Genomic DNA, 17678 nt, shown 5'->3' on the forward strand with positions numbered 1-17678 from the left:
ATTATAATCGGTCTTTCAGAGCAAACCTTTATCTGTTGATCGAACCAATTCCTAAACTCCACAAGGATTAATGAAAAAAAAAAAAAAATAAAAAAAAAAAATAAAAAAAAGATTTCATTGCACGTTTGCTGACATGATATTTCTCCTAGATTACAAAGCCTTGCTTATCCTATTCATGTCTTGGACAGCTTTGTCAATTAGACTTGACCAAAACGTCATCTGCAGGAGGAAAAAGAAAAAAAAAAAAAAAAAAAAAAGAGGGTAATGATGCACGAATGGATGTAGTCTTGCTTCCATGCATGCTTACACTGACATCGAAAAGCCTTTGCTCCGAAGTATTAAAACAGGTGCGGTGTTCTGCTTATCAAACAAATGGACAGACGTGTTTCAGCTTCTAAAATAAACCCAGGAACAAGATACCGATTAGAGAACGAAGAATAAAAAAGAAAAAGAAGAGAAAAAAAAAAAGGACAACAACAAAAGGCCTTTATTCATTTGTAATAAAAATATAAACACGAATGTATAAATGTAGTCAACCTTTGACCATGAAAGTCTTTGATCTTGATGATAAACAGGAAAAATACTATTTATCCATAATGGACATAGAGTCGAACTAGAGAGAGCATTTAGTCTAGCGCTTCCCAGAACAAGCAGAACTGAACGAAAGTAAAACAGTCTTAGCTTGGTTATATTATGAGAGCATTCATCACTTTTTGTAAAGACAGATTTATAAAAAAATAATATATGACTAGTGACCCCGACCACAACCATGAAGGCTACGCTAGTGCTCTTTATATTTCGCTCATGTCTCATGGGCTAGACAGAGATAAAGAAGATGGCAAAAGCGAAAAAGAAAAAGAAAAAAAAAAATGAAGGAAAGGAAAAGTTACAAGGACTTGATAATAAGATGGGTATTAGGCAGGAAACATGGAGCAAAAACGAGACTGAAAAACTGGGCATAGCGTGATGGTAAAAGTGGAACTGATGGTAAAAAAAAAAAAAAAAAAAAACAAGTTGAGCTCAGCCAAGGTGTACAGTATGTTTGGATTCATACGTCTTGGAGCATGTTAATAAATGAACAAAGTAGAAGACTCTTACTGCTGTTCAATTAAATGTGTCAACGAATACATTAAAATGTCCAAAAATACATATCGAATACATGGTGATGGCTACTGTTGGCAGATGGCGGAACAAATACGAACAGATCATTTGGAGCAATTTCAGCTTCCTAACAGTAAAGGAGGATAATCCAGCTACTGACCCGAAAATATGTACTGTGATGAACGCTTATCTACAAGAGGCTTTACCATACGCCAGAGATCTCCAGAGAAGGGACATGTTTGCAAAAATATATATTATATATATTATGAAGGGCAACAGCCATCAAATTGGATCGATGGATTTATATTGATTTTTTATTTTATTTATTACTTTTTTGTGGGGATAAATACATGCTGCTCATTGCTGGGGCGAGTACGACGAGCATGTTACATTTTTCTTTTATTGTATTTTAGTGAGTGCCACAAGATTATATTAAATTTCAAGGGTCGGTTTTATGCAACAGAAAAGAATGAGTGACAAACACTGCAATGTCAATAAAGGCCATCAGGAGCGGTTTATTGGGCGACGTTTAATCCCGCTCTTCAGAATGTAGCCTGAATAAGGTTTGTTATATCGCTTCCTTTTTTCCTCCTCTTTATTCTTCACCCTTCACTCTTTCCTCTTTTCTTTTCTTCTTTTCTTTTTCTTCTTCCTCTTCTTCTTCTTCTTCTTCTTCTTCTTCTTTCGCTTGTTTGTGGTTTCTTCCCTACTTTCTCTCGTCAGTCCACCACAATCCAGCTCATCTCCCTGTCCATCCTCCTTTGTCTCCACTTTCTCACCCTTCCACCTTATTCTTCTCTTTCACCCGTCCCTCTCTCCAGAGATATTGCCACGATCCTTTCTTCACTTACAGTACGATCAATCTTCCAGTCTTTATATCTATTCTTGTAATTCTTTTTCATCAATTCGTGAATAATGAACAAAAAGAAAAAAAGATAGCAAGAGTAATTACTCAGCTTGGACCCTCACACCACAACCCTCTCCTGTTCACGGTCTCCTTTTCTCTCCTTTTTCTTCCTTTCCATCCCTCTTCCTCCGTTCCACTTCCTACTCCTTATAAAAAAAGAAAGAAAGAAAAAAAAAAAAAAAAAAAAAGTACTATGGGATGCCTATCCTTCCTCGTGGTTGTTTTTTTTTTTTTTTTTTTTCATATCGAGTGTATTTTGATTTCTATAAAAAAAAAAAAGGCTTGATCCAAAGACAGCTTTGATGACGCATCAGTGCCTGTAGACCGGAATATGGGTCGTTCCTGAATTATTTTAGTGGAAAAATGGATGGAATTTATTGGATGGAAAGAAAGATCACATCTTTTTTTTTTTTTTTTTTTTTTTTCTCCTCCTTGAATGTCAAGTCCCTTTGGACTAGTGTACACCACACCTCTGTAGTTATCCTTTTAACATTTGCATTGACAATACCAAAGTACTATAGCTACACTTTTTTTTTTTTCTTTTTTCTTTTCCTTCATGGTTTTTCTCTTCCTCTTTCCACTCTCAATTACGTCTCGCAGAAACATGTGCTCCACTTTATAACACATCCTGGCCTGTCACCCAATCGTTGTATCCATTTTAATTTTATCGTAGCTGTATGCCTTGACCGTTGCCTCTTCTACCAGTCTTTTTTATTTATTTATTTATTTATTTTTCTTTGCATGTGTATCTGCATTGAAATACTTGTTCTCTGCTTTGAAACATTGCCTCTCCCTTCCATCTGTGCAATTCTATTTCTATCAATATCTTACACGCGTACCGTGTGATATCATTTCTCCATTTTACCATTGGCTCACAATCCTTATTAACTTTTTTTTTTTTTTTTTTTTTTACTTCCGACATTCTCGTGACACAGACAGAAAGATCTTCGTTTTTTTTTTTTTTTACCCGTCAAGCAGAATAACGATACACGAATAAAACACCGGCAACAGCATAGCAAAAAAAAAAAAAAAAAAAAAAAAACACACCTTACTTTCAGCAATCATGCGCTTGCTCTCTTCACGCGGTGCAGCCAAGCAAGAGGCATCTTCCTCGCATTCATCATCATACAAACCATCCTCTGCATCGCTCTCCCGATCCTCATCTTCCTTGACCTGGTCAGTCCTCTGCTCTTTTGTCATCCTCAATTCATTCCTGGCCTTGCTCTCGCCTTCAACTTCCGGTGGTCGAGCCCTTGCAGCCCTTGAGCCTGGATTCTGTGGAGACTGTCAAACATTCGCGAATGCCATCCAAGTCTGTGGTGGATCGTTCACTCCCGCAGATATTGAGATCGTTGGCGAATATGTCCTCCAACAAGCTTACTCCAAATGTCTCTGTACAGAGGTGATGCAAAAAGTTCTCTGGACCTGTGCCAAATGTGAATTGCTGGCAGGTCATCACCAGGCCAAGGCGCCTCCACCTCAAAAGTATCAGACCCAATGTATTGCTTGGGGAATGACGATTCAGGAATGGAAACAGCCCTACACCGGCACTGTCGCCCCTGGTACCCAGACAGATGTCACAGGAGGGGGCGGAACGAACCCGAACCCGAACCCTGAACCACAACCAACACAACCAAACCAACCCTCTGCCACCGGACCATCTAATCAACCCAAACCTTCAAACGGAAGTGGATCCAACCCCGGTAATGGGAATGGTGACGGAAACAACTCCACATCCCCTCCAAATGCCAATGAATCCAACTCTTCAGCTGACAACTCAGTCTCTGGAAACAAACCAGCGGAGCAGACCTCTACAGGATCCAACGGGCTTACAATTGGAATTGCTGGCGGTATCATCGGTATAGCCGTGGTTGCGGGTACGATCGCTGTGGTAATGATGAAGCGTCGCCGTCGCCGTCGCTCACCCTTGGATCTGGATTCGCTTCCTGGTCAGACCGGTCAGTTCGCGCCAATGGAAGACAAGTGGGAGAATTCTGTCCATCATCCTAGCTCACCTCCTTTGCCTCCTGCCCCTATTGCAAGCGCAACCCCTGTAGCTGGACACGCCCGTGGTGGTTATGATAACGCTGGATACATGGATGGCAATGGCAGTGCTGTTGGAGGATACGATCCACAGTATGATGGATACAATCAATACGATAACTATGATCAATACAATGGACATCATGGAGGATATGGTGGACAGTACGGAGGGCAGTACATGGACCAAGGCCACTATGGGCAAGGACAGTACGATCAAGACTATCACCAAGGACACCCGGGACAAGATGGGTATTCAGTGCGTGATTATGGTGGCTACGAAAACAAGAGCCAAGTTGGTGGACGTGATAACTCGCATTACATGTAAAAGGAAGAGGGTCGACTCCCTTCCTCCCCTTCCAGTCCTCGACACCATTTTATACACCTACATCAACATCAGCATACTCACACACATTTATATTCACATCCATATCAAATAATCCCATTCTTCTTGTTCTTGCAAGGCCTATAAAAACGAATAAAAAAGAAAGAGGAGAGGGAAAAAAAAAAACCCCCCCGACGTTGATAAATTTCTTTATTAGTTAAAATACCTGATTAGCAATTGATAATAAATAAATAATATAATTAAATAGATAATTTATGAAGTAAAAACAATAGTAACCAAGAGAATGATGGCCTCTATTTCGACAAATACTTTATCAAAGTTATTCAAAGTTACAATTACAGCTACTACAACGGGCTCGCTCTTGATACCCAAAGATTATCGGTGTTATCGAGGAAATGATATATACTACTGTTGCGTTATTCTCTGCATTGTTGACGGGGGAATAAGGTGGGAGGACTATACTCCAGGAATGAAGGGAAAAAAAAGGGCTTTTTTTTTCGCAAAGGTGTGAATCAGAATACTGTGTGGCTGAATCGGCCCTGGCTCCTAAGGCACGAAAAAAAGGAAAGATATAAGGCTAACGACAATGAAAATATTGTATATATTGCAGAGAGATCTATCAAGCAAGAATTGAATGGTTCGTAGCCTTGTAAAAGATGCGAGAGATATTGGGTTTTCTTCAGATGTACGGTTGATGAGGATGGCTAAATTCAACGAAGACTTACAGCATTGTAGGAAGTGAATGACAAAGAAGATATTTTAAAGAGCCCCCCCTTTAGCTTTTTACACTGATGCAGGATCAAAACAACAACCAGGAGAGCAAGTATTCAAGTATTGGAATCAATATCTTTAAAAAGAAAGATGAACCGAACCAATGGGTAGCATTTTAGTAAACAAAGTGTGTAATTCCCCTGCTTTGAGGAGCAACGTCGTAATATGCACGAGCCACCAAAAACTCCTGATTTTATGTCCATGAATATCTAATAGTGGTTGTGGGTTTCCCAAGTCAAGTGACCGCAGATGGTGAACAATGAGGAAGACAAAAAAAAAAAAAAAAAAGAAATTCGTAATTGTGTGGTGCAAAGAGTTGGTTTGTTACCAAGTTAGATATAAATGGCGTGATTAAAATTATATGCCGCGTTGAGAATCAACGTCTCTGCCTTGGTTTCTCCATCACGTTTTACTTTTTGCTTTGAATGTACTAAAAAAGTTCATTGATAAGATAGACATGATGCTTGGTTCTCTTATCTGCGGTAGTAGTTTATACCCTTTGTATAGGAAGGAGCCGGTCCGATGATATGGGAGCTATCTATGCACGTCCCGATAGTTGTTATCAAGTTATAGTTCAACTTTTTATTCTAGGGACTCGCATCGTACTCAATGCTATACCTTTCAACATCAATCCTCGTACTTTCTTCGTAATAGTGATGACTGTTATCCACCATGTTCATTCTAATTGGCTTGGCTGTACTAGCAAAGATTTGCCTAAATGCCGCAGTGGAAATTGTTTACCAAATTGATACAGAAAGCTGGTCTGGTTCCTGTAGCATCATATAAGGCATCGATACCATAATGTCCATATCCTAAAAGAAAAAAAAAATGAATAAAAAACCTATCTTCGATACTTGTTTGATAAGGTTGCTATGTGTTTGGTCGAATATGTGTGTTTTACTTTTAAGGAGATTGGTCATGAATATGAAAAGTGATTTGTAGAAGAAAAGAGAATGAATGAGACAAGAAACTAGACCAATGGGTACTAGAGACGTGCAAAAAAAGAAAATAAAGTCGACTGTTTCTGACTGAAAAAAGGAGATTGCAGAAATAGAGGATGCGGTAGTGCATTTGAACAAGCTCCGCGGATAGGGAGAAAGAAAACGCGTCTGTTGCACTGATCCCTCCACCCAATGTAGCGACAGAATTTGCGGCCCTTTAGATTACTCAACCTGTAGCATGCAAGACGTTATCTTCATTTGTATTCCTTGCGCAGTAATGGCGAGCTTGTCAATGGCAGTGTCGCTTACCTTTGCAACAGTGCATGCACACAACAACTCTTTCGTTTTCTCTTTCGGATTGTATTTTATCCATTCCTCCCATGTACATGTACAGTACACAACACAAAACCCCATTCGATCAGACAAAACTGAACTTGAAAAATTATTGTGAAAAATGCAAAAGTCTGTATTTTGACCTGGCCCTGTCCTTTGCAAGGCCGACGCCCTGTTGTCTTTTTATTTCATTATTGTTACTTTTTTCTAATTGTTGTCTTTGTGCAACCATGTGTGTATGTTCTAGTGCAATAAGAAAGAAAAAAAAGATAACATGCCATCGTGAATTGCACCTAATCTGACGTTCTCGTTATGATAGAGGTGGTCTGTGTCCACAGTATTTGTTTTTCTTTGAAGCCATTTTATCTTGATACATATTTGGGTCAAGGCACGAATCAGGTCAGATGGAAGAAAAAAAAGGACACAATCTTGAAATTGATTCGGAACGTTAGTTGGGCTTTGTACGTCCTGAAAAAGTCTCTATCTAAACACATTCTTGCATGAAAAATAAAAAGAAGGAAAAAAAACCATACCAAGGCAAGGCATGGGAAGGAAAGGAAGGCCTCTCCTATTACCCTATTGTTATGCACAGCGAATGACAAGACTTTTTCTCTACAAAGACGAATAAGCGAAGGAGAGGTCACGACAAGGCCATTAGAGCAATAGGAAATAAATTTGGCCAGTGATCATTGGCCAGATTACTTCCCATGCATACGGCAATGGGTCAAGTCGGGGGGGAAATCCTTAGTATTTAGTGTTTTGGTGATTAGTACCTCTCTGCTCTGGATTGACTAGGAGAGACAAAAAAAAAAATCTTACTCTCTCCACAACTAACTTTACCGTTGTGAACCCTGTTGTTCATCATAAACCCAACGGGGATTAAGAGCACTTTGCACCTGCAAAAAAAAAAAAAGAGGTATGCATATCATTTATAGTTGCTACGTGATAACCATCAATGAAAATATGATACAAGGCTTTTTATGATGTGGTGCGATAACGACAGTAAAAGCAATGGAAGCAGTGATGGAGTCAAAGACAAATATAAAGACAAGCGGTAACATACACAAGGGTTAAAGTTACAGTAAGGAAGTATCGAAATAATTACTGTTACTTGATTATCAAAGTATTACAAGCGTGGGCAAAAAACAAAAAAACTTGCATTCACCATGTACAGGACCCACCCTTGCTTTCCTTGTTCCTTCTTCTCTTTCTTTTCTCTTCTCTTTTCGTTTTAGTTTTTTATTTTATTTATTTTTTGATTTTTGATTTTTGATTTCTTTCCTCTCAAGATCATTTTCTTTTTTCTAGTCAAGCCTTGCCAAGCCTCTTTTCTTCGTTCTCCTCAAAGGACTCGGCTTTTTATTCACCTCATCAGCTACTTTTATTTTTTATTTTATTTTTATTTTTATTTTTTCCTTTTATTGAATTCATTCATAATTACCTTTTATTCGTGCAGTTCTAAAGTACATTCACAATCAACACGGCGTTTCCATTTATACATTCATTATTCATCCATCGATTCATCCTCTCCTTCATTCATCCCCGAATAAACGGCTTTGCTTTTCTACTCTGTGCCAATGACTGCTCAGGAAGGGTAAGTCTACTGACTGCTCATACTTCGTCAACTCTTTTTTTTTTTTCTTTTATTTCTTTTTTTTTTTTTTTTTTTTTTTGTGTGGCTCAAAGACCCCCAAGGAAGCAAAAGTAGATGCAGTGCAGTGCAGACATCAATAAAATAAAAAGAGCACAGATGTTTATTACCAGTAACCAGCAACCTCCGAGTCAGTGGTTAGGCTTTTTTAATAATAATGAAAAAGAGACATCATTGAAACCAGACCTGGATGAACAGTATTTCAAATGGAACAAAACCTCCGCTACTCTACATTACAACCTGAATCATGAAGGAAAGGAATCGGATTCCGACAACTTGAACTGTCAAGTTGTCATAGATTACATCGTTCTCCACTAAGCATATTAATCGGTCGTGGATATATATATATATTTTTATTTTTTTCTCATTGCTTCTTTTTATTCATTATTGCTGGCATTAATCTTTATTTTTTCTTTCTTTACCTTGTCCAAGCAGCCTTCAGATTGAAATCTCGGGCATTCCTGCCGAGAACGGCAAGTGCAGAGTGGAAACGCAGCTCAAGATTACACTCCGGTTAAAGGATGCCCATGGAGAGATTGTCAAGGACTGGAAACAACTTCGATTACCTCGACCCTTGATCGCTAAAGAAAAACATCGCATGGAAAAGTTCAATGGTACTGGGAATATGTTTCTGATCTCTTTTTTTTATTTTTTTTTTATATAGTTTACTTTAGAACCTGAATATCATTGCCATTTGTAATGATTACATTACCCAAAGGGATAACGTGCTAACTCTTATTGTTGTTTTCCTTATGCTTTGATCATTCAGGTCGGAGCAAGCATGTTCAAGATTCAGAAATCTTGACTTTAGATGCCAAATTAGTGTGTGACCATGACAGGACAAAAATCTTGGAATGCTGTGATAATTGCATTGGAAGAGAGCGCAAGCGGGCCCATCGCCGGAAAGAGTCGCAAAAGTTACCAGGACCTCTTTCATCCATACCCATTTTCGGTTCCGTCAATTCCAAGAACAGCGCGGCATCGCTTGATAATGAAGCCAATCCACCCACGCCTACTGATCCAATTGAATATCAGCAATGGGAGCGCAACCGCATTATGGTTTTCAGCAGCACAGAATACGTCGATATCTCGTTAGGCGAATGTCTCTTACCTACACGCATCACCTGCTACTGCCGACACCATAATGAAAAAGTTGGATTTCGGTAAGTCTTTGCTGAATATAGATCATAATTTTTGAGGCCAGTTTGCGCCACCATGCAATCAACCTTAATTTTGTTTGGCACAGCGGCCTTTCCCGAGAATTGTGTCCCTATTTTGTGTTTGTCATGGACATTGTCATCGTTCAGGGAATGCTTAAATTGCAAGATAGGGGAAGGGACAAACAGGGGGAAAGAGCGAAACCCCGTGGTGCATGTAAAGTTCCATTTAATATGAGCAGAAATCTTTTGTTTCGGCATGGACATCGGCATGGGCATCGCATAGCTTGGCTTGGCAAACAATCACAAGGGACCGTTAGCGATTTTTCAGCTGAAATCACAAAAAAAAACAAAATTAATTATACACATGCTCATCATGCTTTTCTTGTCAATTTGTGTACACATGGTTTCATTTAGAATCCAATTTACTGCTAAGGATTCGGCTGGTGTAACATTAGCCACCGTTTTGACCAACCCAGTCATGATGATGGATGATCATAAATCCGGAAAGAGGAACTCAATTGCTCAGTCAAAGGGTTTAGGTGTTGCAAGTACAACAAACGGAGTGAAAAAGTCTAAACTAGGAGCAAAGAGTATATCAAAACCCCAAGATGTCTCAAACAAGCAAGATAGCCTGGACCAGGGACTGCAACATCAGGACGGAGAGGAAGATGACGACCAAGAGGATATGGATGAGGAGGAGGAAGATGCTCTAAAGGGGCCTGAAGAGATCGACCTCGAGGCCGGTCATCATATACCTGCTCACGACTTCCCAGAGCAGAACTCGAAATTTGAAGATTCCGAGATTCTGTCGGGCGACATATTGACTCCACTGGCTTCCACAATTGGCGGAGCAGGCGCGAAGCGGCGGGTAGATGAGAATATGATGGAAGATGTTCAATTATCTTCACACTCAGATGGCTTACGTGGTCCATTTCGCCGGAAAACAAGTCACGATGTCACATCCACGACCGAACCCTCATCCCTTTTCTCATCCTCAGGACTCGGTTTTGCATCAACTACGATGCTCTCTTCACAATCGCCATTTATGCCAGGTTCACCGTTCGCAAAAGAAGAGCAGGACAATGTGTTCACACCTTCGTTCTCACAAGCATTGGGTCAAGACAGTTTTCTGGATCAGAGAAATATTGATATGTACTTGCACCGGACCATCGGCTCTATCCCTCGTCGTCAATCGAAAGATTCGGGTGAGCATGATTCATCGATGATGGAATTCACGACACTTGATGAGTCCATGTCATCTCCACCAGAATCATTCCCAACATCAACATTGTCCAACGGTAGCACATCTGCAGGAAAGACAGGACAATCTCATGAGCCCACATCACTCTCTAACACAAGCCAAGCATCCGTCACACAAGCGTCAACATCTGTTCCTGTGTCAGATTATTCACAAGGACCTATAACAACACCTGCAGTGTCAAGTACTGGGTCCAACCCTTTTAATTCTGGGATGTTCAGTTCTGCATTTGGCAGTACATTACAAACAAGTTCAACGCAAAGTCGCACTACAGCCCCTGGAATGTCATCAAGTTTCTTGGATGCTTCGCAGATGCAAGAATTCCAAAACTTCAAACGTCAGAGTCTACTTCAACAGAAGCAACAGCAGATTTTGTTGCAACTTCAGCAAGGCATTCAACAGCAGAGCCAGCGACAAATGGAAACGAAGCCGGTCCCCTGGACTATCCCCAAAGGCAACAATGCGGACCCTTACTTGAATATGCGTATTGCCATGTCCCAAACTACCGATCCATTGTCAAGCGCATTCATCCCTTCCTCGACTTCATCATCCGAGGATAACAAGAAGGACGCAACAACAACAGACGATGATGCGAACGGGGCACTATCCTCAACGACACCCATTACTGCCACTTCGATAGAATCATCGCTAGCGCCAAAGAAGAGAGGTCGCCCGCGAAAGTCTACAGCTACGCTCCCCACGTCCGAAGCCAACTCACCGGTCCTTTCACCAAAAACCCCAGTAGACACCCCACGATCACCGTCGCCGGCATCAGCAGCACCAGCAGCACCAGCAGCGCCACTGTCAGCTTCTGCTGCTGCTGCTGCCGCTGCTGCACAATATGCGCTATTTCAGCAACAGCAGCAACAACAGCTACAGCGTCACCAACAGCAACTTCAGCAGCAACAAAAACAAGCTATTTTGGCTCGTCAGAGACCACGTGTCCAAAAAGTAATTCCTTCACGTGGATCTGTGGAGGGGGATACCGAAATTACTCTCCTGGGCAGTGGATTTTATCCTGGAATAGTGCCGACGTTTGATGGCGTCCCCGCATTAAACGTACAATATTATGGACCGGAAACAGTGATCTGTCGCTTGCCACCAAGGAGCTTCCCTGGAACAGTCATAGTCAAGGCACAAAATCAACTGAGTGCATTGACATCTGTATCTAATCCAGGGCTGATAGTTCCGGGCCTTGGACTTGGAAAGGATGATGCAAATAGTAGTGACCTTGTTAGGACTATGTCCCAGCTTTTTGGAGGACCATCGACTGTACAGAGCAGTGGAATACTGGATGATGATGTGGGTGTGTTGTTTGAGTATGAGGAAAGTAAAGGCGATCGCGACTTGATGGCGCTGGCGTTGCAAGTGCTCAGTTTGAAGATGAATGGTCGTGTAGAACCCCCTCACCAGATTGCAATGCGAATCATGGGAACTGCAGCAGCATCGAATAGTCTGATGGGTCCAAGTTCAGTGGGCCAGATTGGAGGAGCATCGCAGTCCCAGTTGCAGTTGCAGTCGCAACAGCCGCTTGCTCAACAACAGCAATCACTACTAGGGTTCGGAGGACTCCAACCGAATGCACTTTCTCAGCAACTTCAGCCTCAGGCCCAGGCTCAGCTACAATCTTCCGGGATAGGCTCATTAGCGATACAAAATCCAACTTTAACCAATGGGTCCATTCTGGGTACGGGCATGCTGGGTTTTAACAACTTTATGAATTCGATGGGAGGGTCGAATGGTAGTAGCGGGCTGTAAATGGTGCCCCTTTCTGTTTGTTAGCTAGCTATCTGTCGCTTTCTAATCCGTTTGGCCCATTCTCTGTTTCCTCCACATCACCATTATTTTCCCGTTCTCATTAGATATACCCTTTTTTTTTTTTTTTTTTTTTTTTTTTTTCTCATCTCATCCTTAATTTTACCTTTCATTGCCTATTTTTTTTCCCTGTTCTCTTGTTTTCTCTTTGTTTGTTTATCTCTTTAATATGATTGTAACCTCATTTGTCATCCTTCGACATCTTGTAAAGTATAATAAAGTGAAATCAATCGCCTTTACATGGTGGTGATGGTTTGTTTCTTTTATATCTTTATGTTTTTTTTTTTTTTTTTTTTTTTTTCTTGCGCTTTGGGACGTTGCTATATGAAACTCAAGCTCATCACTTTGACAATATCATCCTCAAGGTGATTAGAAACAATCCTTGCGTGAATTGAGTTTTGTTCTAGGGGTTTGATCCTAGAAATCCAAGAAGGACAAACCGCTGTGACGACTGTCGCTAGCCAGAATATCATTGCAAGAAAACTGAGTGGAGGGACTTGAAAACTAATTGTCATGACCATAGACTTTAAAAAAAATAAAATAAAAATAAAAATAAAGAGAATATTTCAAAGTATGTCCGTACTTGAATAGACATGAGGTTGTCGCGCACACATCCTCCCGCGTCTGGAAATGCCTCGTTGACGCGAGTTTCAGGCGGCTTATCAGAAAGCTAATCGGTCTTACAGTTTTGTAGAGTACAGCAGCACCGTTTTAAAGGCTGCACTAAGCTGTAGCGCAACAGAATTAACCATGAGGTTGTCTTAGATATGGCGATACCGATATCGAGCGTTTCTCTGCTCCCTCTGCCCCCCCCCTATTAGTCTTTCATCGATTAAAGGTCTGGCTGGGATTCGATTTTACTGACAATTTACCAGCTGTGGATCAAGGCATACTTGGCTATGCTATGGTCCATAACGGCAACTAATCTCGAAATCTTGATGTATAATATTGCTTCCATATAACGCAGCTAGCTGCTTACTATAACTGTTTGGTTCGCCCAAAGGAGCAAGGTAGAAGCCAAGTAAATGCAACCAGCATTCAATAGCGTCAGGAATATGACATTGGAGGAAGGGTTTCTCAGATGGTGAGCCAGCTATGCTCCTGGCAAAACAGTAAAAAAAAAAAAAAAAAAAGCCCATTGGTTATGTTAAGAACTAGATTAGCATTAGATACTCCAGCCAAACCGCGCATGATTTAATATATGGTCCGCAAGCAAAACAATGTTTATCCCCACCTATTCATTCGATACTATTAAAAAATACATAAAAGTAATATGTATTTGTATACATGTCAGTCTTGCTTGCAGCATTGTGAGGACATGCATGTTTCTTCTGATCGCCACCATCACCTTCCACATGAACCCCTCAAAGTCTTACATGCCTCGAGCGAGAGCGCTTTCTTCTTTCAAAATGGCCCCTAGCATGGCCCGAACTTTGGGAAGCCTTTGGCAAAAAGTTTAATATTCGCGAAAAAGGTACATTGGCTGATGCTCTCAAAAAGAACGCGACAGCAATTCACAATTCAATAGAGTCAATGAAAATAAAAGCCTGGGCAAGCGAGCTTCTTTCTGCTGTGAAGATTCGTGAAGCTTTGTTTTTCTTTATAAAATAGTTTTTTTTTTTTTTTTTCTTTTTGCACTTGGCTCTTAGATCAGTTCATACAAACACCGAAAATTCTAGTCGGCGACGAGGGTGCTTGGATAGGCCGTGCTTCTTCCTGATTAACCTCTTTTTTTTATTCTGGTTCGCTTTGTGCTGCTAGGTTGTTCGGAGCGTTCCCTAGCTTTGTTCTGCAGCTGTCCAGGGTTTGTGCGGTTTGTAGTCTAAGGGTAGCATGAATAGAGAGAGAAGTAGACAGAAAAAAAAGAAGGGCCAAAATAAGAACAATGAAGCATAGACTGGGAAAGCTGTGAACTTCAGTAGGAGTGGCTGTTTGAGGACTGAGGAGAGAGTCAAAATTGGACTTTTTTTTTTTTATTTGCTTTAATTTTTTATGTAGGTGAAAGAAGAAGAGAATGAACAGTAGTGATCGGATTCCAAGGCGCGGTATACCAAGTACCTTGCTTGCTGTACGCTCAAGAGCGACCAATAAAATATCAACAACAATAAAAAAATAGACGTGTCTTTGATGTCATCTGTCACATTTCAAATGAAAATGAGGAAACAAAGTATCAACGCTTATTTGTAAAAAGTCTGTTCGGACAAAAACTGCCGCAGTACAATTCCCACGAATAGTCTATCCTATTCCTTGTTAGGGATGAAGAGAGGATGGGAGAAGAGAGTCAAATGGCTAACTTGGCTGGTAAGTGCCCGGTGGGCCCTATTACTAAGAGCCAAAAGGTACTTGAGCTTAATGCTGATGAAAAACGGAGTATGCGAGTTTCTAACAAGCCTGTCTCCGAACCTCGTCCTTTTACTCCAGCTGCAGCACCGTTTTTCTTTCTTTCTTTGTTGTACACTATACAAAGAGAGCAATGTGGCTCGTGCTCTTGTTGTGGAAAGGGAGGCTGTTGTATGTATGACCCTGCATATCTTTGAGGATAGAATGTTATTAATGCTATTCTCACCTTCACCCGTGGGAGTTTTTTCTTTCTCCACTTTGCGAGCATATGAAAATTAACGAATGATATCACAGGTGCGCAGCTTATTTAATCTTCTTCTTGAATAAGGCGCAAAAAAAAGCAAAATGCCGAATATGTGTTTGTTATTCAGTCAATTCTTTGAAATCACAAATTGGTTTCAGGGACACGTCCAACAAATAAAAGCAAACCTTATTTGACGAACGACGGTTTGGCGATTTCCTTCTTTAATGTTGTTACCGTTCTTTTTCTTTTTTTGCCAAAAGCCTTGCACTGTTGACAACAAGAGTCCCATTGTCAAGTTCCTTAGTTTCGCATGAATAAAAAAGTCACCAGATGTATAAATACCTCTCTTTTCCCCCACCAAGCTTGCACCTCACTCAGTCGCTTTTTAAGTTCCTGGTGCGTCTGCCCGCGGCGTTGCATCAGCAAGTAGTTCTGGCCCACCACAGGTGCGAATCAGGCGAAAACGTTGCCCCAGCGCTTCAACAAGGCTCCTCAATGTTTGTACTCGATGACGATTGGTCGTAGGACTGTCAGAGAGTTGCGGGACTAGCGGGACGCAATAGTCAGACCACCTCCTCGTGGTGCGTCCTGGGCTGTTTGCTTATCTGCAGACAGGCGAAGAGTCTGACACTCTTTACAACTTTTGGTAATAATTATTTCTTTATTTTTTTTTTTTTTTTTTTAAAAAAAAAAATCTTTTTATTCAACAAAACATTGGCTCGTCTTGCTGATGTACACTTTTCTTTCATCTCTTAGAACAAAGCCTCCTCACAGTCATCTTTTTTTTTCGAATACAGAAGCGAATGATGAGCCGCTTTGAAGACATAAAGATTTTGGTTGACTATTGTTCGTTAAATAATTCATTTGAGCAGGATTCAACGAGTAGATGAGCGACTCTGCAACAACGGCTGATGCTACGTCTACGTCGTCTGGAGTACTCTTTTCTAAGCATAGTGCACAGGATATGGCTCAAATGACATCAGGACAAATGACATGGGACATTGGATATAGAGCATAGGAAAGCCTCAAGTCAAAAATAAAATACTCAAGGTCGCCAACTACCGTATTTTTATTTTTATTTTTTTTATTTTCTTTTTACTCAACTTCTAGTTGCTATGGTCTGCGCTTTATCCCAAAGATCGGTATACTAGGACCCATTTGTTTATTGTGTTTGTTTAGGTGTATGCTAAGGCTGTGTGAAAGCGAAGCAGAGGGCTCTTCAGCAGCTCTATCCACAGCCAAGGCATGAAAAGCTTTGTTACTAAGCTTTTATTCTATTTCCTGCAGATGTCTATGTTATTAAGATGCATAGAGGCACCAAGTGAGGACCTGAAGAGCATGTAAACCAGCGGATGCAACAGATCTTTATTCTGTGCTCATGGAGAGCAGGCAGTGACACTGCGCAGGGTCAGCCAAGCAGCACTGCTTCGGCCGGAAACTGAGTGTGAACGCTATCCTCCTTCGTCAGCCTCTTGAATTCATATTGTGGTCGCATTAAATGTCGTGTATAAAAAAAATTAAAAAAAAAAAAAAAAAAAGCTTGCCATCAGGTATCCTGGCTGGATAATAAGGAATGCTGATTGCACATGCACGTGTTGCAAGGTAAATGTGGCTTGCTCATACAGAGAGGTCTGTAACGATCCTATTACATCGTTTATTTCAATCCATAGTATCATTCGTTTGTAGCTCATTACTAATTGAATAGCTTGATTACTCACAGCGAGCAAGCATGAGACCGATGACAAAGTATCGCAAATTCGTGTTTATTGCCTACGTCTTTTATATTAATCCTTGTTTGATACCTCTAGCGTGACTGTGAGAGTGGGATGGCAGCTATTTTGGTTATTCATTCATACGGGTGGATGCCTTTCAGCCGTTATCCAGGAACCCTCTGCGCCTGGTTATGACTGTCAATCATCTGGTGCCCCACAGATGCAGGCGGAGAGAGGAACCGTTTTGTTAATTTTGTTGGTTTCATAATTTTGATTAGACGACTAATATTTGGTCTTGGTCTGAGACGAAGCTTTATAGGATGAAGATGGCTACGACCATCTCAATTTTGATATATATGTTTCATAGCCTAGGCAATGACAACGTGGAGATGATTCCGCTCAACGTTATATCATTCATATGGAGCGGACCATTGTCGGCATCTCGCGCAATTCGGCTAATTCAATCTATACTAAAATCGTAGGTGTCTAGTTTATTTACTAAAGCCATACGAATTCGTGATTATGTGCTAAGTAACATTGCGATCATGGCACAAGACATTATAGGAAAACCACGGGCTTTGAATAAAGTGTTTTATAGCCTCCAATAATGACTAGATCTCAATGATGTGTTCCCTCAAACGTTGTCCATGGCCTTCATGATATAACCGGGCTTCAATGATGGGTTTCTTCAACCATTGATGCACGTGCATGATACAATTGATTGGGCACTTGAAGGCGTAGAATATTTCTGTGCCATGAGTGTTGAGAAACATGAGATATGGTCTGTGCATACGCGTTCTTTTTTTTTTTTTTTTTTTTTTTTAGTGACAATGTTGATTTCATACAGAAAGTTTGTAAGATCCTCGTCCTGGTCAAGAATCACTTCCATCCAACTCAAGCACCTTACAAAAAGCTCCACAACTCTCGCCATCCCCTATGTCGGCAATACTACGGCGGAACAAAACATCCTCCCTTAAGTGTCTGTCAAACGCAACGTCCTACTGTAGGCTCGTAACCAGCCTAGATTCTCTCTCAAGCTGAACTGCTGGGGGTCTCATT

At 40.8% G+C, this 17678-nt stretch overlaps 4 protein-coding genes across 4 annotated transcripts; 2 read left to right on the forward strand and 2 right to left on the reverse strand.

Moving 5' to 3' along the window:
- Nucleotides 1–119: 119 nt before the first annotated feature.
- Nucleotides 120–975, reverse strand: BCR41DRAFT_44520 (hypothetical protein). Its single transcript, XM_022030849.1, has 2 exons — nucleotides 308–975; nucleotides 120–169 (listed from the first exon to the last, which is right to left on the reverse strand). Exon 1 carries the CDS (start codon nucleotides 811–813, stop codon nucleotides 424–426), a length of 390 nt encoding a protein of 129 aa, XP_021882078.1. The 5' UTR covers nucleotides 814–975; the 3' UTR covers nucleotides 120–169; nucleotides 308–423.
- A 2061-nt stretch (nucleotides 976–3036) lies between these two features.
- Nucleotides 3037–4614, forward strand: BCR41DRAFT_352140 (hypothetical protein). Its single transcript, XM_022023903.1, has one exon. The coding sequence runs from the start codon at nucleotides 3072–3074 to the stop codon at nucleotides 4374–4376; it is 1305 nt and encodes a 434-aa protein (XP_021882079.1). The 5' UTR covers nucleotides 3037–3071; the 3' UTR covers nucleotides 4377–4614.
- Nucleotides 4615–5497: 883 nt separating this feature from the next.
- Nucleotides 5498–7301, reverse strand: BCR41DRAFT_370089 (hypothetical protein; the record flags this gene model as incomplete). Its single annotated transcript, XM_022026507.1, has 5 exons — nucleotides 5498–5595; nucleotides 5806–5879; nucleotides 5907–5977; nucleotides 6416–6618; nucleotides 7259–7301. 5 exons carry the CDS (start codon nucleotides 7299–7301, stop codon nucleotides 5498–5500), a joined length of 489 nt encoding a protein of 162 aa, XP_021882080.1.
- A 372-nt stretch (nucleotides 7302–7673) lies between these two features.
- On the forward strand, nucleotides 7674–12377 carry BCR41DRAFT_352141 (hypothetical protein). Its single transcript, XM_022023904.1, has 4 exons — nucleotides 7674–8033; nucleotides 8526–8704; nucleotides 8860–9253; nucleotides 9665–12377. The coding sequence occupies exons 1-4, from the start codon at nucleotides 8017–8019 to the stop codon at nucleotides 12264–12266; spliced, it is 3192 nt and encodes a 1063-aa protein (XP_021882081.1). The 5' UTR covers nucleotides 7674–8016; the 3' UTR covers nucleotides 12267–12377.
- Nucleotides 12378–17678: the final 5301 nt, after the last annotated feature.

The sequence above is a fragment of the Lobosporangium transversale genome, assembly GCF_002105155.1.
Source record: "Lobosporangium transversale strain NRRL 3116 chromosome Unknown BCR41scaffold_15, whole genome shotgun sequence".
Taxonomy (NCBI): Eukaryota; Fungi; Mortierellomycota; class Mortierellomycetes; order Mortierellales; family Mortierellaceae; genus Lobosporangium; species Lobosporangium transversale.

Coding starts and splice junctions, on each gene's coding strand:
- BCR41DRAFT_44520 (XM_022030849.1), bottom strand. CDS start 813: ATGAGACATGAGCGAAATATAAAGAGCACTAGCGTAGCCTTCATGGTT.
- BCR41DRAFT_352141 (XM_022023904.1), top strand. Junction 8,705..8,859: donor TCGCATGGAAAAGTTCAATG/GTACTGGGAATA, acceptor TTGATCATTCAG/GTCGGAGCAAGCATGTTCAA. Junction 9,254..9,664: donor AATGAAAAAGTTGGATTTCG/GTAAGTCTTTGC, acceptor GGTTTCATTTAG/AATCCAATTTACTGCTAAGG.
- BCR41DRAFT_352140 (XM_022023903.1), top strand. CDS start 3,072: ATGCGCTTGCTCTCTTCACGCGGTGCAGCCAAGCAAGAGGCATCTTCC.